Source organism: Alexandromys fortis, unplaced genomic scaffold (genome assembly GCF_014885135.2).
Source record: "Alexandromys fortis isolate MF-2015 unplaced genomic scaffold, M_Fortis_MF-2015_v1.1 scaffold_103, whole genome shotgun sequence".
In the NCBI taxonomy this organism is placed as follows: domain Eukaryota; kingdom Metazoa; phylum Chordata; class Mammalia; order Rodentia; family Cricetidae; genus Alexandromys; species Alexandromys fortis.
In genome coordinates this window covers 3,753,622-3,780,477 of record NW_026067978.1, presented here as the reverse complement: position 1 = coordinate 3,780,477, position 26,856 = coordinate 3,753,622, and the positions used below count along the sequence as shown (strand labels likewise).

The window sequence follows — 26,856 nt, the reverse complement described above, 5'->3', positions numbered from 1 at the left end:
CCAGCTTGCACCTGCATCCACACCTCCCCAACTGCCCCTTCTCTATCCTGAGCTTGCCCTTTCTGAAGCTATCATGTCTGCGACCAAGAGTGCTGGGGATCCCCAGGTAGCCACCACTATCAAGCTGGACCTCGTGTCGTCACCTGAGAGTACCAAGAAGGTGCAGAGCCAGGATCCTAGTCTCGGGAATGGGAGCGCCTCAGAGTCATCGAAGAAGACCAAAGGCATAACGTGAGTGCCGCTCCCTGCCACCCCATATCTGCTCCCATCAGCTTCCAGCCTGGACCTCGAGGTGGGTGTGTCTGACCCTCAACTGTACTGTGCCACCAGGAACACTAAAGAGGAAAAAGTGGCAACCACGGGCTGTGTCAAATAGGAAATTCTAGCTGAGGCCAGGTTTAGAATTTGAAAAGCCCTGAGAGGGAAACTGAGGCTCAATGGCTTTAAGCCACGTGCTAAGGTTTACGGACAGAGACGAGGCTAGAATATAGTGCTATTTGGGGCTTTTGATGTCTAAGAAGGGAGGCAGAACTTGGAAGGAAGTTGGGATCAGCACATAAGACCACAGTGTCCTCACCAACCCACAAGCAAGCCTCTCCCTGCAGCAAGCCTGGCCTTTGCTGCCACTAAGGTTGCAATGGTACTGCTCAAAGAAGAACATGTAGAAGATTCTAGCTAGCTTCTTCCAGTTCCTGAAAGATGGAGTCTGGAGCAGGGGACATTGGCAAAGGTTTTCAGAACATGACTAGCTACAGGGCTCCGGCATTTTCTCTCTCCTTTAACTTCACCAATACAGCAGTCCAGCTAGTTCAGGCTCACTCTGTAAGAGGCCAGTTTGACACCATCCATGTAGTACGGCACTTCACGGAGGACCAGAAGGACTGGGTCCGGGTGGAAGCCTGCCCTTCTCTCGTACAAATCATCTTTCCTCATATGTAAAGCAGGGAGGAGCAGGTATGACCCAGGACATTAAAGGAGTGTATGTGCGTGTGTAAACTGAAGGTGAATGTGGAGGAGGAGAACGTGTGGCAGAGGGGGAGAAGGTGCTTAAGGGATAGACTCAGTCTCTCCACACCACCCACAAGACACGGCAGAAATGGACTCAATGGTTGCTGGCAGGATGGCGTGGATCCTTTGTCTCTGTAACTGGTCCTGGGCCTTCTACGTGCTAGAGATCATTAGAGCAAGCTGTCAAGGCCCGTGGGTCACCTGCAGAAGAGCAGGGGTATTTCTCAACTTTTGAGAACCAGCTGACTCTCATCTGTGTCCTGGGTGGTTGAGGTGGCAATTTCAGTTACTTAAAACTCGAGAGAGAGAGAATAAAGCAAGCACTAGCCAGAGAGGACCTGTGGGGATTGGAGACAGGTCACATAGGCTGGGTAGGCATGCAGGTGATGGAGTCTGGCCTCCTGGGTTCAGTCCCCACTTACCAGCTGGAGAAAGTGATAGAGTCTATAAACCATGGCTTGCTCCTCCCAGGATGGCTGCGCCTTCAATGTGAGCATGAAGTCCCCACGCGTGGTACCTGTGTACTCTTAGCTGCTTAAAAATATCTCTGATGGTGGCTCCAGATCACCACAGGAGTCAGAGATGGAACCCAGGCCTCCTGGCTCCTGATCCAACACGTTGCATGGCTTAACACACTGCGAAGTGGCAGAACGGCTGCAAGCTAAATTCTGATTTCCTAAGTCCTCTAGTTAGAAATTTCCTAAGTGACCCGCTGACCCCTTCCCAGTTGCAAAACAAGCCCATCATGGGGGCCAGGGGGTATAGTTCTCTGTCAGCAATGTTGACACCCACAGGGAAAGGGAAAGGCATGCAGGGCTCTCCACCCCCTTTCTCCTCCAATTGTTCTTTAACTCCTACCAATCCATGGGGAGTTCTTCTGATGCTAGAGGACCTGGGGGTTAATGCAGAGACTGGGAGTTGGGTGAAGTCTTTCAGAATAGCTTTGTTCTTCTTAACATTTTCAGAGGCTCTCCGGAGTCAGACATGTGCTCCCACAAAATGACAGAGCTGGGTAAGTAGCGGCCTTGGGATGTAATCCTGGTTTGTGCGATTCCAAAACCCAGGCTCCTTCCAGGCTCCTGTCACTGGCTTAAGACGACCTGCTGGCTGCAAGGGCTTTTGGGGGAATTTCTAAGGCTTCTGAAGGATTAGATAAAAGCCAAGGACTCTGTTTCACAAGGTCAGGATACAGAGGCATCTAGAAGAACGCTGGGTTTGAAATTCACTGAGAGAGAAAGTCCCAACTTGGAATTTTTCTCCCCTAATGACCTTGTTCTCCAAATCAACTTCACATCTCTCTTAAAGAAATAGTAAAGCAGGGCTATGGACACAACTCAGTTGGTAGAGTTCCTGTGTAGAGGGCACGAGGCCCTGGGTTTGATCCCCAGTACTTCATGAAGTGGGCATGGTGGCACACACCTATGGCACTGGAGAGGTGGAGGATGGACAATCAGAAAGTCAAGGTCACCCATGGCTACATAGTGAGTTTAAGGTCAGCCTGTGCTACATGAGACTCTGTCTCGAGAGAGAGAGGAGGGGGAGAAATGGAGGAAGAGAAAGAGTGGAAGGAAGGGAAGGAAAGAAAGAAAAAGATAGAAGAAATCATGGGTGATTGCTAAGGGCACCTCTCAGTAGCAGAACACTTGCTTAACATATACAAGGCCCTGGTGTGATCCTGAACACCATAAGTAAGCAATAACAGAAAGAGTGGGAGTCCTTTGCTTTAGTTTGAGTTGTACTGGGTGAGGGGTCATGCCATTCCCCAGGCTTAATGTCCTGGACTAAGAAGAAAAAGAAAACCTCTCTGGAGATCAATCCTCAGATGACCCAGGTCCCCTGACCTATTACTGAGAAGTCACAGGGACCTGTATTTTTCCTATCTGCCTTTCTCCCATTCTTGGAGTGCAATCCTGTCTCTGCCACAACTTGGGAAGTCAGGTTGGTCTCTGGGCCTCAGTTTCCTCCGTGATGACTCTGGGCTGCCTTTCTTCCCTTGCCTTGGATCCGCCTCCCAGAGTTCAGCAACAGTGAAAGACGGCTGTGAAGCGGCTTGGCTTCCAGCCCCAGCTCCCCAGTGTAGCTGTGGACAAATCATTTAGGTACTTTTGTGCCTCCACTTCCTATCTGTAAACTAAAACCCCCATCAGTGCCTACTTTATTGTCTTGCCAAAAAGATCGAATAAGATGTTATATATAAACTTTTAGTACAGTATCTCATACAGTTAGTGCTTCGTGGCACAGAGTTGCTAATGCCAGGACAATTCTGGACAACTTGAGATGGGTAGTCACCTTCCAGGAGATCCACATGTGCCAAGCAAGGACATAGGAGCATCAAGGTGGCCATGAACTTACCTGCCCAGTTTAATTGAGGTGTTGACAGGCGATGAGGGAATGGTTTCTAGATTCTTTCCCTTCCCCACTTCCATGTCCTCTTACGTCCTTCTCCTCCTGCAGAGGGTTCCAGACATTGGTTCACCTGGTCAAAGGCAACATGGGCACGGGGATCCTGGGACTCCCCTTGGCTGTGAAGAATGCAGGCATCTTGGTAAGATATGTAAGGCGCGGGAGGAGACGGTAATGGGTTAAGAGAAGTGTTTCCTGGGATGGTAACTGAACCCAAAATGGACCTAGCTCAGTTCTGCCTTGGCCACATGTTCCCAGGGGTCCTTTTTATCCACTCTCAGGCCTCAGCTTCCTCTTTTATAGAATGTAAGGTTGGAGTTGGACCAGTTATCCAATCTGGCTTTACAGAGCCTACGTGTCCTTGAGGATACCTCAGAGGCCACTAAAGGGATATGTAGTCAAGACATTGGGTCCCCTACTCCCATCACAAACTTCATCATGATTGCTTCATGTACTTTTGGGGCATTACATAAGATTGCTTTTGGAAAGATTAGCAAAATGTCTTTCCACTCAGTTTTCTAGAAAGTTCTTTCAGAGCTAGCAAATGGTTCAGTAGATAAAGGCACTGGCAGCCATGTCCAAGGAACCGAGTTTGATCCCTGGGACCCACATGGTAGAAGGAGAGAGAAAGAACTCCAGACTTCTGACCTCTAACCTCTGCACGTACTGTGGCATGCTGGAGCCCACATCCCCAAATAGTAACAGAGAGAGAGAGAGAGAGAGAGAGAGAGAGAGAGAGAGAGAGAGAGAGAGACTCTTGAGTCCTCAGCAGTATTTGCCCTACTAAGTTGTCTTCTCTCCTGCCTTGCTCATGTCTGCCCTGCCTGCAGATGGGCCCGCTCAGTCTGCTGGTGATGGGCCTCATCGCCTGCCACTGTATGCACATCCTGGTCAGGTGTGCACAGCGCTTCTGTCACAGGTGAGTAATGTCCCATGTGTGGGTTCTCGGGGACATTCCCCCAAACATCTTACATTAGAAGAGCTTCCTTCTTCATGGTCCCCATGATTGCCAAGAAAAATAGCTTCAGGGTTGGGCAGACTTCAGGGGAGGTCGGGACACATGGCTGCTTAGGTGACCTCAGTCTGGCTTTTTTTTTTTTGTTTTAGCTTGTCTGGTCAGCCCACCTGTAGAGTGGGTATAAATAACCCTTGCCTGCTCCTGCCTCTAAGAGTAGAACCCAGTTCAGTGAGGGCCATGGGTCTAGGCACCACTACACCCATGCCAGGCCGTGTTGTTAACCACGCTGTGTGTCAGCTCCTCAGCTTACAGAGGAGAACAAGGCACAGTGGCATCACAACCAGACCTCACAGCGTCCATTAGAACCTGCTGTGTTGGCTCAATGTTCTCTCTACCTTTTATCTGTGAGGCTTTGGTCTGGATCTCTGGACTTTTTTTTTTTTTTAACCTGTGAGCTGTGGGCGGTGGAGGCATCCTTGAGTAGGTGTGTAAGGAGTGGAGGAAGCCCTGAGTGGATGTGTCATTTCAACATGAGGACAGCCATGTCGAGTTCCCCCAATGTCCCCAAAGCCTTCCCAAGGTGAGGCTCAAAGAGATAGCAAAACCTTCCTCTGCTCCAAATGGGCCTGTTGACAATGTGTGTAGCAACTGCCAAGCACAGCTTCCTCTTCTGGGATGACTGCAGCCTGAGGCTGCTCCCCTACAGGGACCGCCTACCCAGAGTAGGGAAACCTGCCTCCTGTACAGCTGTGCATGTGAAGCCTGGCTCCTCAGTTGCCTACGATACATGCTCTGGGTTTCTGGGCTGCTGTGGCTGATGCCACACATCCGAGTAAGCACAGCCCACTGGATCCCGGCTTTTCTGAACATGGCTCTGTCCTTTTCCCCCATCATCCCAGTTAGGTCAATCCCTGGAGCAGTGCAGAGCATGGTGGGAAGTGTATGCATGTATGCATGCAAGTGTACATGTGACACAGCACACAGGGGAGGTCAGAGGACAGTCTAGCTGTGAGTCCTGGCCTTCCACCTTGTTTGAGAAAAAAGGTCTCTTGTCTGCTGCTGCATATTCAAGGCTACACAGCCAACACAATGCCAGGGATTCAAGGATCCTCCTGTTCCTGCCTTTCATTCTGCAGGAATTACAGACCTGGCTTTTATGTGGTTTCTGGGATTTGAACTCAGGTCCTCCTGTTATATGGCATCTGCCCAGTTTGGCTTCTCATCTCCCCAAAGTCATAGATTCCTTTGTCTCTTACAATGTATGTGCTTTGTCCTACAGACTCAACAAGCCCTTCATGGACTATGGGGACACAGTGACGCATGGACTGGAAGCTAGTCCCAATGCCTGGCTGCAAAACCACGCCCACTGGGGGAGGTACCTTGTTCTCCCTTTGTTTACAATGGGTTAGGATATGGAAGGAGAAAACATACTGCCAGGGAATTTCTTCTTCCCTGCCAAGGTGGCTCCAAAGTCAGACTCTCCGCAGGGAGGAGGGTCACTGCCAACATCAGTTTTCCAGTTCTCGTGTAACTCTTGTGATAGGTGTTCATTTACCATACGTTCTTAGGAACCCCCCCCCCCTTATCACTGTAGACAGCACAGGGAAGGAAACAGGAAACAAGGCTTTGCTCTTTCACTACCCATGGTCCACTGGGAAGGGCAGCCGTCTATGGCTTGATTATGCAATCCACATGGGACACACATGAAAGAGGTTCTGGCTACTACCAAACGGGTAGAGGGTTACCGGGGACCGGGGGAAGAGGGGTGTGTCAGGGCCAGGGTGGCTTCACTGGAACGCTGAGATGGATGCTGCACCACGTAGCCTTGAAGGCTGAGGAGTTACTTAGGGCAGAGAAGGCCAGGCCTGAAGGGCCTTCTGGGAAGGGGGCAGAGCTGGGGTGCAGGCCACACGGGGATGTGACAGGTTCATGCTACAGAAAGTCCAGGTGGCATGAAGGCAGAGTCAGGGTGGGGAAACTGAGGAAGGTGCCCAGTCACATCGTCTGTATTATTTTTATTGATTTAATATGTAGTTAATCGCTTGGGGGGAGGGGTTTATGTCGAGGCCAGAAGACAGCCCAGGAGTCAGCTCTCTCCTCCTACCACGTGGGTCCCAAGGATCGAACTCAGGTCATTGGGTCTGGCGGTGAGCATCATTGTTTACTGAACCATCTCACTGGCCCACATTGTGTGTTCTAGACCCTCTCTAAGATTTTGTTATTTTTTTTAAAAAAAAACATTTATTTGTATTACTTTTAATTATATATGGGTGGGGTATGGCATATGAGTGCAAATGCCCCCAAAGGCCAGAAACATTGCATCCCTGGAGCTACAGTTACAGGTGGTTATGATGCAAGGGCTGGGAGCCGAACTCTGATCCTCTGCAAAAGCAGTCTATGCTCTTAACCACGGAGCCACCTTGTCAGCCCCTTTCTTAAGAAAGCAGAAAGCCAAGAGAGCTTTTCATGTTAAAGCATTCTTTAATGTACCTTCCTGAAAGGGCCATCGCGCTTCTGTGAGAGGAGATTGTTGAAATAGGAGCGGCGGCAGGGCTGCGTCCCCGGCACCCGGCCGCCCGCATGGCTAGCTTATACCCAGAAATAATTACACGGAAACTGTATTCTTTCAAACACTGCCTGGCCCGGCTAGGTCCAGTTTCTTATTGGCTAGCTCTTACATATTGTTCTAACCCATTTCTAATATTCTGTGTAGCCCATGAGCTGGCTTACCAGAGAGGATCTTAACCTGCATCTGTCTGGAGTGGGAGCATCATGGCGACTCTCACTCAGCTTCTTTTTCCCAGAATTCTCTTCTGTCTACTCCGCCTACCTAATTTTCTGTCCTATGAGGGCCGAGGCAGTTTCTTTATTAATAAGAAATCACTCCCACATCAGGAGATGATAAGGGAGCCAAGGGCAGACTTTCCAAGCCCTGGGGAGGTTTCAGAGCAGATGATGCCCACTCTGATGGTGACAACGGGAAATGAAGAAAGGTGTCTCAGCAAGAGGTTAGCTGAAAGCCAAGGAAAGAGTTGGGGCTGGGGGCATGGCTCATCAGCCAAAGCATTTGTTGTGCAAGCGTGAGGACCAGAGTTCAGACTTCCAGAACCCATGTGCATGCAGGTGGGGGTGGTGGGCCATCTACAGTTCCAGCCTCAGACAGAGGAGGCGGGATTCCCAAGAGCAGACTGGCTAGCAGGACTATTAGGGAGCTCTGGGTTTGATTGAGCAACCCTAACTCAATGAATTAGGTGGGAGAGCATCAGAGAATGATTCTGCTTCCACACCCATGCACACACGTGTGCCGCACATGTGAAACATGCATATACACATGTGCATGCATATTCATGCATGCACACACGGATGAATAAAAACAGGAAAGAGACAGATTGGCTCAAACTTCTACCCACTTCCGTTTTGGACAACCTGGGTCTGCGATGGCATTTGAGGGGAGACTGCACTGGTTAGAAATACCAGTCTTACAGAACTAAAGCCTGCAGTCACGAGGCCAGGGAGAGAAGAAGTCTTGAGGAAAGAATGGAAAACAAAAAGAACAGAAAGACCCAGATTTTAGGACACTTGGTTGCGCTGAGCAGTTCCTCCCTAAGGCCCAGCTGTTAGCTCTCAGGGGCGACATGTGTGTCAGCACATCTGTCCGTGCTGCCCGAATTTAAGTTCATGCCTCTGCTTCTGTCTTCAGGCCTATTCCACTCCATCTGCCGTCTGTTTGCTCAGCACCAACCAGTTGCTCCTCTTCTATTTGCAGACTCACTGGTGGGGACCCATTCTCGACACCTAATATGGCCATGTATCACTTCCTTACCAATAATGAAACTGATGAATCAATCTTTGTAGACTTCAGCGTGTCACAGAGCCACAATCTGAGCATTTGATATAGAGTTATCCACAGGATAGCTGCCAAATGTCTGCTGTCCTGGGGTTTCCACTGCTGCGACATTGCTGGGCTCCGGCTGGTCTCACTCCACGGTTACTGCTGTTCTTGGCGGTCATCCCATGGTACTGGCATCTCAAAAATGGGGGGTCTTCTGCTTCAGCCGGGCTGTATTTTCACCAACAGCCTCTCATAGGCTCTCCTCATGGTGCCAAGCCTCAGCTTCTTTGCAAGTCTTCTACATTACCAAGTCTGGCTGACATCACAAGGTACAGCCTTGGCTGCCTCCAGAACACAGCTTCTCTGTGCTCTCAGGAAACACTTCCCAGAAGATTCCACCAGGGATGCTGGTCTCCTCTTAATCACTGCTAATTTCTTAGCTCCTGCTGACCAGCATCAGTTGTCCCAGCGACATCAAGGTTTCACCTCAATAGTTCTGGGATCTTATTAAACACAGCTGATTCTTCAGCCCCAGCTAACCAGAACCATAGGATCTTAATTCCAAATAACAAATGGCCCTGATAGAGTCTTTGCGAGCCAGGCCTCCATCGCCTGCACTTCACTCAATATTCTTATCTTTCCAAGTTCCCACAGAACATCCCACTCTCAATGGCTCTTCTAGCCCAAAGTTCCAAAGTCTTTCCACAATCCTCCCCAAACATGGTCATGTCTGTCAAAGCAATACCACACAATAGGTACCAATTTGTCTTAGTTGGTGTTTCTATTGCTGGGACAAAACACCATAACCAGAAAGCAAGTTGGGGAGGAGAGAGCTTATTTGGCTTACACTTGGGCATTGCTGTTCAGCACTGAAGGAAATCAGGACAAGGACTCGACAGGACAGGATCTTAGAGGCAGGAGCTGATGCAGAGGCCATGGAGTATTGGCTTGCTTCCCCTGTCTTGCTCAGTCTACCTTCTTATAGAACCCAGGACCACCTGCCCAGGGATGGCTCCACCCACCATGGGCTGGGGCCTCCCCCATTGATCACTAAATGAGAAAATGCCTACAGCTGGGTCTCTTTGAGGCATTTCCTCAACTGAGGTTCCTTCTTTGGTGACTCTAGCTTGTGTCAAGTCGACACACAAGACCTCCAGTGTACCTGCAGAGGGTCAGGTGGTACTTTCAACATTACATCCACATTTTGAACCTGATGTGTACCATTGCTTGGGACTTGGCTGTCTGGCTTCATAAGACTGGGCCAAGGACTGGGGAGATGGCTCAGTGGATAGAAAGCTTGCCATATAAAAGCCAGAGAGGCATGGTAGCCCACCAGGGGTAGTATTTGAGAGGCATAGACAGGATCGCTGGGGGGAGCTGGTGTAACCAGATTAGAGGAATTACTGAATTTTAGGTTCAGTGACAAACCTTTCCTTGAAAATATAAAGTGGAAAGTGGTGGAGGAGGACACGTGACATCAACCTCTACCCTCACATACATACACAGTGCACACATACACAGAGTGAACACACATATACACAGTAAACAAGCATACGCAGTGCATACACACAGTGAACATGCATATACTCACACACATTGAACATGCTTGTACACACACAGTAAATATGCATACACACATTGATGTAACACATATTCTAATTGGTCTTAATAATAAAAAATCAAAGTCAGCTATCAGTGAAAGCTGAAGGACCAGAGAAGCAGAGTAGCCAGCCGCTAGAGCTCTTACCTCTACAAATGTTCAGACCAAAGGGGTGATCCTGTCCTCAGACTGCAGCCTCAGACTGCAATAATCAATCCCCTGTCTCCTCCTGCCTTATATTCCTCTCTCTGCCTAGCCGTATCACTTCTGCCTCCACTTCCCTAATGCTGGGATTAAAGGCGTGGGATCCCAAGAGCTGGGATCACCTTTGTGTGAGCTCTGTTTCTCTTTGAAACTGGATCAATCTCCTGTAGCCCAGGGTGGCTTTGAACTCACCGAGATCTGTCTGTCTTTGTCTCCCAAATCCTGGGATGGATTAAATGTGTGTGCCACCACTGCCTGGCCTCTAGTGGCTTAGCTCTGCACTCTGATCTTCAGGCAAGCACATGTAGTGCATGTAGTGCATGTGTGCTCATGCATGTGGAGGCCTGAGGTTGATGTCAGCATCATCCTCCATCACTCTTGCACTCCTTGGGGCAGGGTCTCTCAATCAAACCCAGAGCTTGCTGATACGGCTAATTTCATTAACCATCTTGCTATGGAGATCCCATCTCCATCTTTCAAGGCTGGAAGACCAACATGCACACCTGGCATTCATGTGGATTCTGGGGATCTGGACCGCACTTTGACTACTAAGCCATCTCTCCAGCGCTCTCTCTCTTTCTCTCTTTCTCTCCCCTCCCCATTATCTCCCTTTAGGATTAAAGATAACCATATTAAGGGAATGAAGACAGATTAGGGATAAATTATTGAAATTTGTACATTTATTTAGACTTCTTACCTTTGATATGGATATTTTTGAGTGCATATTTATACAAAATAATGGTTTTCATAACACTATGTCTGTTTTCACCATGGCCCCTAGAGCCACAGCATAATGTTAATTTCTTTCTGTGCATATGTGTGAGTGCATGTTTATGTGTGCATGCACATGTTGTGGTGTGAATGTTCATGAACATGTATGTGTATATGCTTGTGCATGTGGAGGCCAGAGGTCAATATCTGGTGTCTTTCTCATCCTCTTTATGCATATATATGTATATGTATATAAATATACATATATACACACACACACACATGCGGAGTCTCTCATTGAACCTAGAACTCACTGATTTGGCTACATTGGCCAGGCAGCAAGCTCCAGGAACACTTCCGTCTCCACCTTCCCAGGGCTATGGTTACAAGTGTGCCCCACCACGCCTGACTTTTACATAAATGCTAGGGATCCGAATACAGGTCCTCTTGCTTGTGAGCAAGTGAGAAATCGCATCATTTCTTCAGCCCTTGTAATGCTAATTTCTGCCCTTGTTACAAACCATTCAATTATAAACTACCAGAACAAGAGGCCCCGGGTTGTCTGTGTATCTTCCATACCTAATGAAGTGTCTGACACCTGTTAGGAAAAATACTTTGTGTGTTCTGGGCAGCTGATAAACTCTGTGTGTTTGTTATCAGTTATAGTGAGAGGCAGGGAAGAAGAATGCCATGGAGTCGGGTGGGGCACAGGGTTCCATCCTGGGAACTTGACCACAGCAGACTGTGAGTGTTCAACAGTATCAGGGTCCAGCCTTGATGAAATGAGCATGTTCCAGGGTAGGAGCGTGAGGATTAGAATTATTAAGCAGAGGGGACAGAGATATGAGAGAAATAAGAGACAGAAACCCAGAACAGCACCAGGCGGGACACTCAGTGAATACCGAACCTGCCCACGGTTATTTTCCACATGCTTATATACTCCACTCCAAAAGGGGTGGGGGGAGGCAACAGTCTTCATTAACATAATATAAGGAATAGACCAAGTGTCCTGCAGGCAGCTAGCTACTCCCTGGACCGTCCTGCTAATCTCCTTTGAAGGAGCAGGAATAGCAAGGTGGAGTGGATTCACCTCTACACTCAAAATACTAATTAACCACACCCTAGGTCAGGATCTCTTGTTTGTAGCCACACCTGTTGTCAACAACTTAGAAAGAGCAAAAATAAACTCACACTCTTCTGACCTCCAGTCAAGGTGGAACAGGACTCACGTCTGTGGGCCTCCACACAACAGCTGTTTACAAAGACCTGTTGTCACCTCACCCCTTCCTGCCCTCTTGAGAGTGGCAGAAAGATGCAGGGGGCTGGTACAAGGCCACCAGCCCTTGGGGACAGAGGGCAGAATGGCAAGAAATGGAACAGAAAAGTCAATGTCTTTTATAACAAGTCTCTCTCTCCTCCTCCTTCCACCAGGTACATCGTGATCTTCTTCCTCATTGTCACCCAACTGGGCTTCTGTTGTGTGTACATTGTGTTTCTGGCGGACAATTTAAAACAGGTACTTTAGACAAGATGAAAGGGAAGGGGAAGACACAGAAGGAAACTTCTCTACCAGTTGTTCGCCTACATTGCTTCATCTGAGTCCTCAAAAGTTCATCAGTACAACACGGGAAGGGAAAGCCATGCTATCGGGTAGCTTAGCCTCCCACACCCTCCATAAACCTACACATTCTGCATTACCGTGTGTGTGTGTGTGTGTGTGTGTGTGTGTGTGTACATGTCCAGGCCATCTTTGGAGCCCATACTTTTTCTCTTAAAAAGTTTATTATCTCAGGTGTTTTATTATATTATAATATGTTATAATATTTATTTATAGCAATGAAAACCCGGCTCTCATAACTGATTCACATTTTGCCAGGTCCTCAGATTTCAAATAGCTTGAAGCAGTTTATCACTAAGAATGATCATAACATGATCTGAATTCTGCTGCTGAATTTTATTCCCACCAAGTGTTGGGGTTTCAGGTGTCTTCCAGAACGCCTGGTTTACACAATGCTTGAAATCAAATCCAGAACTTTATGTGTGGCCAGTAAGCACTCTACTAGCTAAGCCATCTCTCCGGGCCAACGATGTTATTCTTTATATTATCTTTATTTTATTGTTGGAGGTAGACTCTCATATAGCCCAAGCTAGCCTCAAGCTCACTGTGTAGAGGGTCTTCAGAAAGCAAGCTGCTATCTGGCAAACCTCTATTTATGATCTGTTGCTCATGGTCTGCATTTTTATCTGCTGCCTATTAGGGCGAGCACATGCACTGTCTTGAGGGGTTGCAAGCTAAGTGGGTGGTTCTAAAACACAGTGGTAAATTTCCTTGTGACATCCAGGAGGCAGCTCAGGTGTTGGGAATGTGCACTGTGGTCTAGTAGTATCATTGTGTGGTTCCTGGCATCAGAGAAGGCTTCCTCTAGGAACCATATGTGAGCTGGGCATGCTTGGGCAGCCTTGCAGAGTGGTAGCATCCAAGCTAGGGAGATAGACCTTGAAAACAGATAGGCAAGAAAACGTGGACTGGCCCTAGAGAAGCAATTCTACTGGTTATGGAAGACAATGGTGGTTGCATTGAAGAAAAGTCCTGACCACCGGACAAAGACCTTTTATGGAGGTTTCTGAGTACCTGGCTAATTTTCTTAGTTAGGACTTCTATTGCTGTGAGAGACACCATGACCATGGCAACTCTTTTTTTTTTTTTTAATATACATATGCCTGAAGGCCAGAAGAGGGCATCAGATCTCATTACAGATGGTTGTGAGCCACCATGTGGGTACTGGGAATTGAACTCAGGTCCTCTGGAAGAGCAGTCAGTGCTCCTAACCACTGAGCCATCTTTCCAGCCCGACCATGGAAACTCTTATAAAGGAAAATGTTTAATTGGGGTGACTTAAAATTCAGAGGTTTAGTCCATTTATCATCACAGCAGGATATGGAGCCGTGCAGGCAGACATGGTGCTGGAGAAAGAGCTAAGAGTCCTACATCTTGATCCACAGGCAACAGGAAGTTGAACTGAGCTAGATGTAGCTTGAGCATAGGAGACCTCAAAGCCCGCCCCCACGGTAACACACTTCCTCCAACAAGGAGCTCTAATAGTACCACTCTCTATGAGCTTAAGGCGGCAGTTACATTCAAACTACCACACTAATCATCTGGGGATGTTTCTACTGTAGGAAGGAATCATTAAACAAACAAACAAATAAACAAAAAGGCAAAGGTCAGAGAGCTGGGATGTAGCTCGGTTGGCCAACTGATTGTCTAACATTCCCAAGTCTCTGGGTTCAGTCTCCAGCACCTCACAAATGGGGAAGAGGGAGGCAGGAGGATCAGAAGTTCAAGGTAACTCTTAGCCACATAGTAAGTGGCCAATCTGAGCTATGTGGTGAGATCTTGCCTCACAAAAAAAGGGGGGGGGGCTGGAGAAATGGCTCAGTGGTTAAGAGCACTGACTGCTCTTCCAAAGTTCCTGAGTTCAATTCCCAGCAACCACATGGCAGCTCACAGCCATCTATAAGGAGACCTGGCGCCCCCTTCTGGCCTACGAGCACACATGGAAGGAATGTTGTACACGTAATAAATAAATAAATCTTTTTTTTTTTAAAAAAAAAAAAAACAAGCTAAGAAACTCAATGGCGTGGTGCTTGCTCTGCATGCAGGAGCCCCAGGGTTTCAGCCCAGCAACACACACACACACACATACACACACACACAAAGTAGAGAATTCAAGGGAAAACAACTCATATTTATGTATCCACAATGTGTGCTTCAGTTAAAATAAGGTTTCAAGATAAGAATGGATACAATGATTGCCATCTTACAAAATAAAATGCATCTTCATCGTGTAACTTGTGATGTTGAGCAGAAAATGCGTGGACGAATATATTGGAGAGGACTCCATGCTTCTCCACCAGTGCTGATGTCAGTAACAGCTTTATACTTTCTTCTTACATGATTCTAGATTCCAATTGTTCTGCCATGAATCCTATTATCTGAACAATGGTATTGCTTGTATTAACGTTATGCTGATTTTAAAAGTAGGGTGGACCATTCATCCACCCTGACCTTGTAGGGAAGGGACGTGTATACTGTGTGTTAGGAGGTTGTTTTAGTTCCATTTTTGTTGTTGTGATAAGGTACCTCGACAAAAAGAAACAAAGGAGAATGAGTGTATTTTAGCTCACACCTTCAAGCTACAGTCCATTGTTGTAGGGCAATCAGGATAGCAGAAGCCCAAAGCAGTTGGTCATGTCACATCCACAGTCAAGAGCAGACAGAAATGAATGCTGCATGCCTAGCTCACTTTCTCTGTGACTACACAGTTCTAGGAAATGGTACTGCCCACAGTGGGCTGGGTCTTCCCACATCAGTTAACAACCCAGATAATCCCCCCATGGACATGCCCACCAGCCGACTTGATCTAGACAAATCTTCACTGAGATTCTTCTTGGGTCATTCTAGATTATAGCAAGTTGATAATTAAAACTAACCAGCATTGGAGTCTTCCTTACACCATGTTTGAGGGTGTTAATGGTTTTCACTAAGTATGGTTCAAGGATGCCGTGTTCTTCTGTAAGTGGTCCAGTCCATGCAAAAGAAAAAAAATGAGCCCTGATATTCAAAATGCTAGTACTAATCCAGTCAAAAAAGACATGGCTCGGTGGTCCTGCAGAGGACCTGGGTTCCATTCCCACCGCCCACATGACAGCTCACAACTGTCTGTTAATTCCAGTTCCAGGGATCTGACTCCCTCTTCTGACCTCAGCAGGTACCAGACATGCACATGGTACACAAACATACACATAGGCAAAACACTCATACACATAAAATAATAAACATATCTAACATTTTTTAAAGAGAGAGAGGAGAGAGAGAGAGAGAGAGAGAGAGAGAGAGAGAGAGAGAGAGAGAGAGAGAGGAGAGAGAGAGAGACTGACTAACTCTTTTGGTCAGTTAAGAGCAGTAGCTGATGGGATTTAGGGGTTATGAGTGAAAGAAAGAGACTCTGGGAATTTTTTTTGTTTTGTTTTGTTTTGTTTTGTTTTGTTTTGTTTTGTTTTTCGAGCCTGGGTTTCTCTGTGGTTTTGGAGCCTGTCCTGGAACTAGCTCTTATAGACCAGGCTGGTCTCGAACTCACAGAGATCTGCCTGCCTCTGCCTCCCGAGTGCTGGGATTAAAGGCGGACACCACCACCGCCTGGCGACTCTGGGAAATTTTTAGAGAAAAAAAAAATAAGTGTACTGAAATGATCTAATCTGCCTTACAAAATGGAAGAGAAAGCTAAAACGTGGGTCTCAGAAAAGACCAGAAGCCAGAGCATGGCCTGGGGTAGGGATGCGGGGCGTTACAGAAACCAGAATGAGAGCGTCACCCTTGGGACCCACGGGCAGGGTTTGCTCTCACCTTTCCTAGTCGGTCTTTGTGTCACTTGGCTTGAGATTTCCATCTGTATTTCTGAGCTCAGAGCCTGACTCACAGGCCAGCCCTCCAGCTCTACAATCTACAGTTTTCCCAAGGCTGCATTCCACAGCAAAGAGAGTTCAGTACCATAAGAAAGGACGCCAGGGAGCCAAGCACCAGACCTGACAATAAAGGCAGTTCCCTGTCATTAAACTCACTGTTTTGGTAGCCTCCTTTAAGGTAGTCTGGTGAAGAGGATTTAAAATAAGACATTTCACGATCTGGAGAGACGGCATTTACTGCCAAGCCTGATGACCTGAGGTCAAGCCCAGGCCCCCTATACTGGAAGGAGAGAACCGATTCCTCTAAGGTATCCTCCAACTTCCGTGTGTGCACCATGGCAAGCACGCATGCACACACAAACACATAAATAAATGTAAATTTTTTTTTAAATTAAAACCTAAAGGAAGTTGTCAGTGTCCTGTACTTGCTCGAGATCCTCTGATTCTTTATGAGTCTGATTCTGGGAAAAGCACCGAGTCTACCACATGCTCAAATGTTTCCTTCCTCTTGCTTTCCTGTTTCTTCCTTAGGTAGTAGAAGCTGTTAATGGCACAACCATCAGCTGCCACTACAACGAGACCATAGATCTGACACCCACCATGGATTCACGACTCTACATGCTCGCCTTCCTGCCCATTCTGGGGCTTCTGGTCTTCATTCGGAACCTCCGTGTCCTTACCATCTTCTCCATGTTGGCCAACATCAGCATGTTTGTCAGCTTGGTCATCATTGCCCAGTACATCATCCAGGTTGGTGCATAGCGTCCACTGACTCCCCAGGAGACAGGGCACTGGTATCCACATGAGGTATCAGGTCCCAAGTCCTAGGATGGGTATGCTCCTCACCCTTCAGCCTAGGACCCATCTTGCTGTAATGTTCCCTCTTTGTTCCAGTTCATCTTTTTTTTTTTTTTAGCTGTCTCATTCCTTCTGTGTCTCCAAATGACTGTTTTAAATATCAAATCCAGATTTTTAAAAAGCTATGTGTTCAGGGTTGTGGAGACAGCTCCATTAGGAAACCATTTGCCCCACAAGCATGAAGACCTCAGTTTAGACCCCAGAACCTATTGTGTAAGAGCCAGGGTGCTGTAGAACATGCTTGTGATTCCAACACTGAGTGGGGGAGTTAGAGTAAGCGGAGCAGCAAACAGGAGGATTCCGAAGCTGCCTGACCAGCCAGTCTAGCCAAATTGATGGGCTCCAGGTTTAATGAGAGACCCTGAGTCAAAAATTAAAGGGGAGAGGGACCAATGAAGACCCTTGATATTGACCTTTGGCCTCCACATGCACCCACACATGTGCATGCACACCTGTACACATATGCTACTTCTTCTTTATGTTGGGGCTATTCCAGGAATCTTCGATCATAAAAACAATCCTGTGTTTCTTTTAACATTCTGGACCACGGGCTGAGTAGAGGGTCTACTCCACCTTTTCTGTTCTCCCCTTTAATCTACAGCTCAGGAAGGAAAAAGCAGATTTTCCCATTCAACTAACTATGTTGGGCTCCCTAGGATATTCTATAACTACATTACAATAACCTTCTAAAACTCATGTCCACTCTCCACTCGTAGAGGTTCTTGGGTGCTGTTGGGTGTCACTAATCTGTGATATACACAGTATGCTTTTAGAGACTTCTGGTAAACCCACTCTCTTCACGAGACACAGATCTTCCATGTTTTAACAATACCTGCATGCTCCTGCCCTCTGACTCATTGGTAATGTGCAATATTAAAGTCAATATTTATCGTGTTTACCTCATTCGAAAGGCTTGCTGAACTTTTTGACATTCAGTGTTCTCAAATCCAGCTCTCCTCTCAGAGTCTTTCTTGCTTGGAGGAGCTCAAGTGTGCGCATGGAGTGACAATCTTGTATTTCTCTCTTCTGTAGGGAATCCCAGACCCTAGCCAGTTGCCACTGGTAGCAAGCTGGAAGACCTACCCTCTCTTCTTTGGAACAGCCATTTTCTCATTCGAAAGCATCGGCGTGGTAAGGTTGGGATGAAGGTGGCTTTTCCCTGGACCTGTGAACCAGTTTCTGGGATGGAGCTAAGAGCTCTGGCTTTCCATGTGCTCTTGGCCATTGGGTTAGGCCTGTGGGAATTACCCACATGCACGGGTAAAGCAACCCCTGGTCTCATCTGGATCAGTTGCCACCAGCAGAGGAAAAGTAGGCCATGGCAGAGAAGCAGTGTTTGTCAATGTCTCTATCCAGTGTTTATCTTCTGAGCGATATGAGTTTCCTAGTCTTTTTAAAATCAAGACTAGTCAAACAACAACAACAACAAATAACCAGGTAGTGGTGGTGCATGCCTTTAATCCCAGAGCTCAAGTGGCTAGGAGGATCTCTACGAGTTTGAGGTCAGCTTGGTCTACAGAGCGAGTTCCAGGACAGGCTTCAAAGCTACAGAAAAACCCTGTCTTAAGAACCCTGTCAGAAGAAACCTACTTTGTGGAGTCAGGATTCAGTTCGCCCTTCACCTTTTGAGGTGTCTCTCTTACTGCTTTGGCTGCGCTCGGACCTTCAGGCTACTGGCCTGTGAGCTTTCTGCAAGTTCTCCTGCTCTGCCTCCCATCTCACCTTAGGAGTGCCAAGATTACAGACGTATGCCACCATGCCCAGCTTTCTGTGGGCCTGCCAGATTGTCCTCTGATCTCTGCACACATGTGAAACAAACAAATAAGAAATAAATGTAATGGAAGACTCGAAACCCTCAAACTTCTATAAGAGAATGATGTGCAGGATGGTTAGATACAGCGGTAGGTGCAGGGAATGATTTCTCTGGATAGGACTCCAAAGGCATAGAGAACAAAAGCAAACTGAGAAATGGGGCTTCTCTAACTAAAGAGCATCTGCATGGCAAAGGGAGGAGTGGAGGAGAGACAGCCTTCAGAAAGGGAGGCATGTGCTCACGGGTGAGGGGGCTGACGACACCCGGGATGAGGGCTGACGACACCCGGAATGAGGGCTGACGACACCTGGGATGAGGGCTGACGACACCCGGGATGAGGGCTGACACCAGGATGAAGGCTGACACCCTGAATGAGGGCTGACACTGGGTTGTATAAAGAACCCGGAAAACAACAGCAAAGTAATCCAGCTGCAAAATGGGTGAATGACCCAAGTGGAGACTTCTTCGAGAAAAACTACAAATGACCAACAGGTATATGAGAATCTGCACCTTCTTGTCAGCCATTGGGTGCATCACAGTGAGGGATCTCCTCACCCCTGTCCAAATAGCTGTTGTCCTAAATCAGAAGCGCAAAGACGCCTCTGCAGTTAAGAGCACTGGCTGCTCTTGGAGGGAATCAAGATTCAGCTCCCAGCACCCACATCAGCTTATAACCACAGACACTGCAATGACTGTCAGAATTTTCTTAATTTTAAAACAGATTTATTTATTTTTATTCTAAGTGTATGAGTGTTTTGCCCACACACACACACACACACACACACACACACGCACACGCGCACACACACACATACACCAACAGAGGCCAGAAGAGGGTGTCAGATCACATGGAGTTGGAGTTACAGGTGGTTGTGAGCTGTCTGATCTAGCTGCTGGGAACTGAGTCTGGGTCCCCTACAAGAGCACCAGTGTTCTTAACCACTGAGTCCCCGAATTTTCTTCTTTTTAAAGGCTGTATACTATTCCATTGCATGGATGTACCACATTTTGTTTACTCGTTTTCTAAGGATGGACATTTGTCTACCTCCCACCTTTTGATCATGACTAATATTGACAAGAGCAAGGGCATACAAACACCTTTTCAAGTCCCTTCTTTGACTCATTTATGCACACGTCAGAGGCAGCAGGATTTTCTCTTCTTTGTGCCGTGTCGATGCTGTTACTGCTATGGCTGTTGTTATCCTGCCCCTCACAATGGGATGCTCCTGCAGGTGCTGCCTCTGGAAAACCAGATGAAGGACGCCCGCCGCTTCCCAACCATTCTGTCTCTGGGGATGTCTATCATCACCACCCTGTACATTGCCATCGGGACCTTGGGCTACCTGCGGTTTGGAGATGACATCAAAGCCAGCATCACGCTTAACCTGCCCAACTGCTGGTACCTTCACGGCTCTGGGTGGTCAGGATGGAGAGATGTGTAGACTTGTGTGGCTCTTCCTCTGCCTGTCAGAGCAGGGAGACCCAGGCCTAGAGACACTCCCACTGGGAGGGGTGGAGCCAGCACTGGAACTGTGGGCTACAGAGATGCATCAGCAGCTGCCTCCAGGTTGAGTCAGGTCTTGGTCTCTTAGCATGAAGGCCACACAACTAAAAGGAAAGGACAGCAGTGAGGCAGAGTCCTTGGTCACCTCAGGGGAGAAGAAGGGAGTGCTGGGAGAAAGCATAAGGATTCTATCTGTGGTTCGGAACCTTCTTGTTCCCCTTCCCAGGCTCACGAGTAAGTCTCTGCTGCCACCCCACCACACACACACACACACACACACACGTCAGGGGAACTAGTGTTGAACACTTGAGACAGGGCCATGGAGAAGGTTCAGCAGGTAAGAGAATTGATACACAAGCAGGAGCACCCTGAATCTGATTGCAACACTCCCCCCAAAAGCCAGGCATGTGGCAAGTGCCCATAATTCTAGCACTGGGAAGGTAGAACCAGAAGACCGCACCTCAAGGTTCACTACCTAAGTTGTCGGGCTGAATTGGTGAGCTCCAGGTTCAGTGAGACACCTTGTCTCAAGAAATAAAGCGCAAAGTAACTGAGGAAGGCATCTGACGTCAACCTCTGGCCTCTATATGCAGGTGGCCTATACCCTCACATGCACACAAACAGCACACATGCAACATGCATGCACGCATGCAACACACATGCATGTGTGCACACATACAATACACACACGCGCACACATGCACACATGCAACACTCGCGCAGCACATTGCACACACATGCACACATACGACACACGCATGCACACACACCACACACACACAGAGGAGTTCAGCTCCCTTGAAGCCTCATCATTCCTCCCTGCCCTCAGCTTCAAGCCTGCCATGCTCCTGCTTCTCCTTCCATCTCTCCACACAACCCCACAGCTAATGTCTTTCCCTCTTGTTTATTAAGGACTTGGCAATTCTCCAAACTAGGCAGAGCACTTGTGGAGGGCTCCTGACACACTGAGCACTTGGGGTGCACGGACAATTACTATAGACTCTAGTCACAAAGGACTTTAGACCCCGACTTTAGGACCCTGGCTACTTTCCTGATGAATCTTCCCGGGAGACGTATCTAGCGTCAGCCTATCTATCCTCAGGCCTGACCTGACCACACGTCTTAGAGTGGCCTGTGGAGGCACCATGGGTGCACACGCTCAGGGCGCCTTGCCTCCCATCTTCATGACCCTTCCCTCTGCTGCCATCAGATCCCTGATGCTTCTCTGTTCTCTCCACTCTGGTGAGACTCCTCTGTACTCTGAGAAGGCCCCACACCTTCATCTTCAGAGAAGACACAGACCCAGGGGACTGTCCCTAGATCAGAGGCTGCTGTCCCCAGCCAGCAGGTGTGGGAGTGCCAGGCCGTGGTGAACATGGCTGCATGTCTTGCAGGCTGTACCAGTCAGTCAAGCTCCTGTATGTCGTCGGCATCCTGTGTACCTATGCCCTGCAGTTCTACGTCCCTGCAGAAATCATCGTCCCCCTTGCTGTCTCCCAGGTGTCAAAGCGCTGGAAACTGCCCGTGGACCTGTCCATCCGTCTCGCCATGGTCTGCCTCACATGTGAGTAGAACAGAGTCTCAGGGAGCCTCCCGACCATTTCCTGAGGGTGTGTGTGTGTGTGTGTGTGTGTGTGTGTGTGTGTGTGCGTGTGTGTGTGTTCAGTCATATGTGGACATCCATTTAGAGGCAGAGGACAGCTTAGGTGACATTTTTCAGGCACTACCGCCTTTTGTTTTTAAATATGGCCTCTCACTGGCCTGGAACTCCCCAGTTAGGCTAGGCTACCCAGCCAGCGAGTTCCAGAGATCAGCTTGTCTCTGCCTCCCCAGTGCTGGGGTTACCAGTGTACCCCACCATGCCTGGTTCTTTTTAACCTGTGTTCTGTGATCCACCTCAGGTCCTTGTGCCTGCAGGGTAGACACTTGACTAACAGAGCCATCACCCCAACCTCCACGTAATCCAGTCCTACATGTTCCCTAATTAGACAGGTTGCTGATACCCAGCCAAGGACAGGTTCGCTGATAGCCAGTGTATTATACAGTGACGACAGAGGGGGTGCCAGGCTCTGTGGTAAACCCTCCCTGGTGTATTTCATAATGTTATATTCAGTCCCCATGAGAAGGCTCGTGAAGTAGGACACTGTCACATAACTAGCCGGTGAGTGTTGGGAGCTGGGGGCGTGGCCCAGTTAATAGAGCATTTGCCTGGCATTCATTCATTCATTCATTCATTCCCAGTACCTCATAAAGAGGGTGTGTTGGTGCAGGCCTGTGATCCCAGCACTCTAGAGGTGGAGTCAGGAGGGTCAGGAATTCAGGACCACCCTTGGCCATGTAGCAAGCTTGAAGCCAGGCAGAGTTATGTGAGCTACTTTCTCGATAGTTAATAGTAGCAGTAAAAGGGCCAGTGAGATGACTCCATTGGTAAATAAGACATTAGTTGCCCAGCCCGACAACCTGAGTTCAGTCCCTGGAAGTCACACGGCAGGAGGAGAGCATCACCTCCTAAACGTTGCCCTCAGACTTCTACACATGTGCTGAGACATACTCCACATACATGTATGCAATAAATGGAGTTACATTTAGTAAAAATAATGTTAATGAAGGAAAAATAAACAGGATTCAAACCCAGGTCATGAAAGCCAGCATCTCCCACCTCCAAGGTTGACACTGAAGGTGGGGAACCAGGGAGGATGCTCAGACAATGGGTGCTGTTTGTCCCTGAGGATTTTGTGTAAATTTAGGTCAACATTTAAAACAAGCACGATACCCATGCTCATGCAGGCCACCCTAATTAAATCCACAGGGTCGTCTTTAAAAAGATATCAAAGTGGGGGGTTGTTGAGAAAAAGAGGCCAGGGACAAGTGGAAGGGGGACAAGAGAGGGTAGTGGGGGTGAGTGTGGCCAGCATTCCGTATATACCCACAGGAAATTGTCAAAGTATAAAAAAATAAAAATATGCCCAAAAATCATTTGATGGGGAGAGCAATCAGAACACACACACACACACACACACACACACACACACACACATGAAATAGTAAATCAGAAGACTGTATGATGCTATTAACATTTGAACAGAGGTTGAGTAAAAAGTGTGATCTAAACCTAGTTTACTGACTAGATAGGGCGTTCTGGAAACAAAGCCACTGCTCGCTCTCTCTCTCTCTCTCTCTCTCTCTCTCTCTCTCTCTCTCTCTCTCTCTCTCTCTCTCTCGCCCGCGCACGCACGCACACCCACCCACACCTGTCTGCAAGGCCATCCCAGCAGGAGGCTAACCATTGTCATACTGGAATCAAGAAACCATCTGAACCTGGCCTGCCTTCCGTTTCCTTCGGTTTTGGGGGATGGTGGGTACTGCTAAGACCCCGTGTGTACGAATCAAGCCTGCTTCCTTCATTACCTGCATGTCCAGAGCCATCACTTGGGCTCTCCTGGATTCAAATCACAAAGGAACCTTGTGTTTTCTCTTGATAATCTCTCCATCTTCAGAGCCCCAAACACAGAACCTAAGTGAGCAGAGAAAATCTGCACACCCCCCCCACAACCAAACAATATGAACACACAGTGTTATGGGGAACCCACCAAAGATGACCACTCAGACACAGTAGCCGATTGAAAGCCTTTATTCTAGTCTGCTGGGACTATACTGAGGTATTTGGGGACCCAAATGTAGCCCTGAACACTTAGATCGAGGGGCTTTTAAAGGCAAAGTCCGCATTCTGGGGTCTTGCTCTGGAGCCGAATTGGAGAAGAGAGTTACAGAAGCAGGTAGTTTAACAGAACTTAAGCCAAGTGAGCTGGGGCATCTTGACTTCAGGTTCCTAGAATAGAGTTGGGTTCTCCATCAAGGAAATCAGACTCTAATTAAACCTGGAAGAGCTTCAGCAAGAGCAGGAGATGGAGGAACCTCTGCACTGTCTTACCCTGTCACCCTAGATCTCAACAAGAGGAATGAGAGCAGCAACCATTATACGCCACCCGAGATGAGAGCAGGTGCACTGGGAGCTCTCCACTTTTTTATTTTTTTACACTCATTTATTTATGCATCATTCACATATGCATGTTGACACATGTGTCTAGGTCAGAGGACAACTTTTACCGTGTGTGTCTGGGAATCAAAATCAGATCATCAGACTTAGCAGCAGGTGCCTATACCCACTGAGCCATCTCCATCTCCCATTGGTTTGTCGTTGTTTTGTTTTGTATCCCTGGCTGGCCTGGAATGAATGCACAGATTCACCTGTTTCTGCCTCCCAAGTGCTGGGACTAAAGGCATGTAGCATCACGCCCTGCCTTTTTTTTTTCTCTTGACGTCTTTCTTTCCTTTTCATAAATCTCATAGAGCACAGGTTGGCCTCAAATTAAACTATGTAGCCAAAGAAAACCTCAAGTTCCTGATCCTCCAGCCTTCACCTCCAAAATGCTGGGGTTGTAGGCATGTGTCACCATGGCAACTGGGAATAGATGTCAGGGATAGAACCAGAGCTTCATGCACACTGGGCAGGCATTCTACCAACTGAGATACATCCCCAGCCCTCAGCTTTTATTTGCAAGACTGGCTGTCTGTGGGAGGTTTGGTTTCTTTTAAAGGTGACTTCAGGAACAACCTTTAAAGGCGTTGATGCTAAAGATGAGGTTCTCCATCTGTCCCCCTCCATCTCCCATAGGCATGCTGGCCATCCTCATCCCACGCCTGGACCTGGTCATCTCCCTGGTGGGCTCTGTAAGCAGCAGCGCCCTGGCCCTCATCATCCCACCCCTGCTGGAGATCGCCACCTACTACTCGGAGGGCATGAGCCCCCTGACCATCACCAAGGATGCCCTCATCAGCATCCTGGGCTTTGTGGGCTTCGTGGTTGGGACCTACCAGGCCCTGGATGAATTGATTGAGTCCGGGAACTCTCTCCCTTTCTCCAACTCCACTATGTTTATTCAGTGACAGAGCCTTCCCTCACCCACGGTGACTTATGTGGTTTCACTTCGCCTTTTCTCTGGTCCAAGACATGAAAAATTCGCCAGACACAAGGTGCAGCTGGTCATTTAAAAAAAAAAAAAAAGAGGACAAACCTTGGTCATCCTCTGGTTTTCCACACAGTGGAGAGCTCTTCCGTGGAAGCTTTTAGATTCCGCTCTCCTTTTTTTTTTTTTTTTTTTTTTTTAATCTAATTTCGTACCTTGTGTGGAGCTATGCAAAAAGACACTAGGGGGCAGCAATGACCAGCTTTTGGCAGAAGAAACTCTTCCTGTTCCTTAGTAAAGAGGTCACATCCTTTTCCTGTCAGTGACTAGAAACACACTCACCTCAGCATCAAGATAGAGGGGGCCGAGTCCCATGCTCAGGTAAAAAAGCACCGTCTGTGTTACAGATCAGGGCGTTGAACTTTCTAAACCACTAAAGTTTTAGCCCAACTCAGAAACCCAGCAAGTGAATAAGAAAAAATCAGGGTCAAGCTGATGAGCTAAGAGCACGAGGCAGCAGACACAGACAACACTGGAGGAGGTTTTTATGTCTGAATTCTTGCAACTGCAGTAAACATTCTCAATTGCCTACTGGTCACCAGACATGATTTGCGGTTCTTAGATAATTGCTTGTGTAAAAGTGTTTTAAACACCCTATGACAATGTAATGTCGCAGCTCCAGCCACCAAATGATGGTCTACATGTCACCCCTTGAGTCTTGACCTTGCAACTTGCTTTGACCAACAGTAAATGTTTGGTGAGGGCTTCTACCCTGAGACTGCCATCTCGTTCTGCTCTGTGGAGCTAATTTGCTTTAGGGGTGTGTGTGTGTGTGTGTGTGTGTGTGTGTGTGTGTGTGTGCAGGCATGTGTCCTCAAAGGCCACAGAAGAATATCAGATCTCTTAGAGCTGGAGTTACAGGTGGTTGTGAACAAACTCGAAAGCAGCAAGCACTATTAACCGTTGAGACACCTCTCCAGCCCCTGATATTCTTGTTGAGACCTAACTGGCTATAGCTAAATCTTGGAATGCGTAAAATAAGAAGCCCTGACGTAAGGGACAGATGCAAGCTAGGGCTCATTAGCAATTACCCACATCATCTCAACTACCAGTGAGCATAGCTGAGTGACAGCTCTATTTTCAAGTTGTAGGTATTATCTGTTTACTCAGACCTGTACGTGAGCAAGAATGGACATGTGGCTTTTCCCCACCTCCACTAGAGAACCCTTCCTCCTCTTCCTCCTTTGAGGCAGGATTTTCTTGCTTCATAGCTGTAGCCGAGGCTGTTCTTGAATGCCTAATCTTCTGGCTTCCCTCTCCTGGGATTACAAATTCATGCCACCACACCCAACTCAACTCCCCCTAGTCAAGGACTACAGAAGGCGTGTGTAATCACCCTGAAGACACACCCACAGATGAGGTGTGTTTCCAGAGAGGGTTGACAGAGAGACACACAAACCCCTCTTGGATATGGGCAGCCCCATCCCATGGGCGGGGTTGTGCACTGAATAGAAAGAAAGAATGAAATTAAG

General features: G+C 47.9%; 1 protein-coding gene across 1 annotated transcript; it reads left to right on the top strand.

Moving 5' to 3' along the window:
- On the top strand, nt 1-26,856 carry Slc36a2 (solute carrier family 36 member 2). The gene is made up of 10 exons (XM_050157683.1): nt 1-231; nt 3,463-3,553; nt 4,242-4,330; nt 5,649-5,744; nt 12,148-12,232; nt 16,714-16,932; nt 18,073-18,171; nt 20,086-20,252; nt 21,752-21,921; nt 25,033-26,856. Exons 1-10 carry the CDS (start codon nt 74-76, stop codon nt 25,302-25,304), a joined length of 1,446 nt encoding a protein of 481 aa, XP_050013640.1. The 5' UTR covers nt 1-73; the 3' UTR covers nt 25,305-26,856.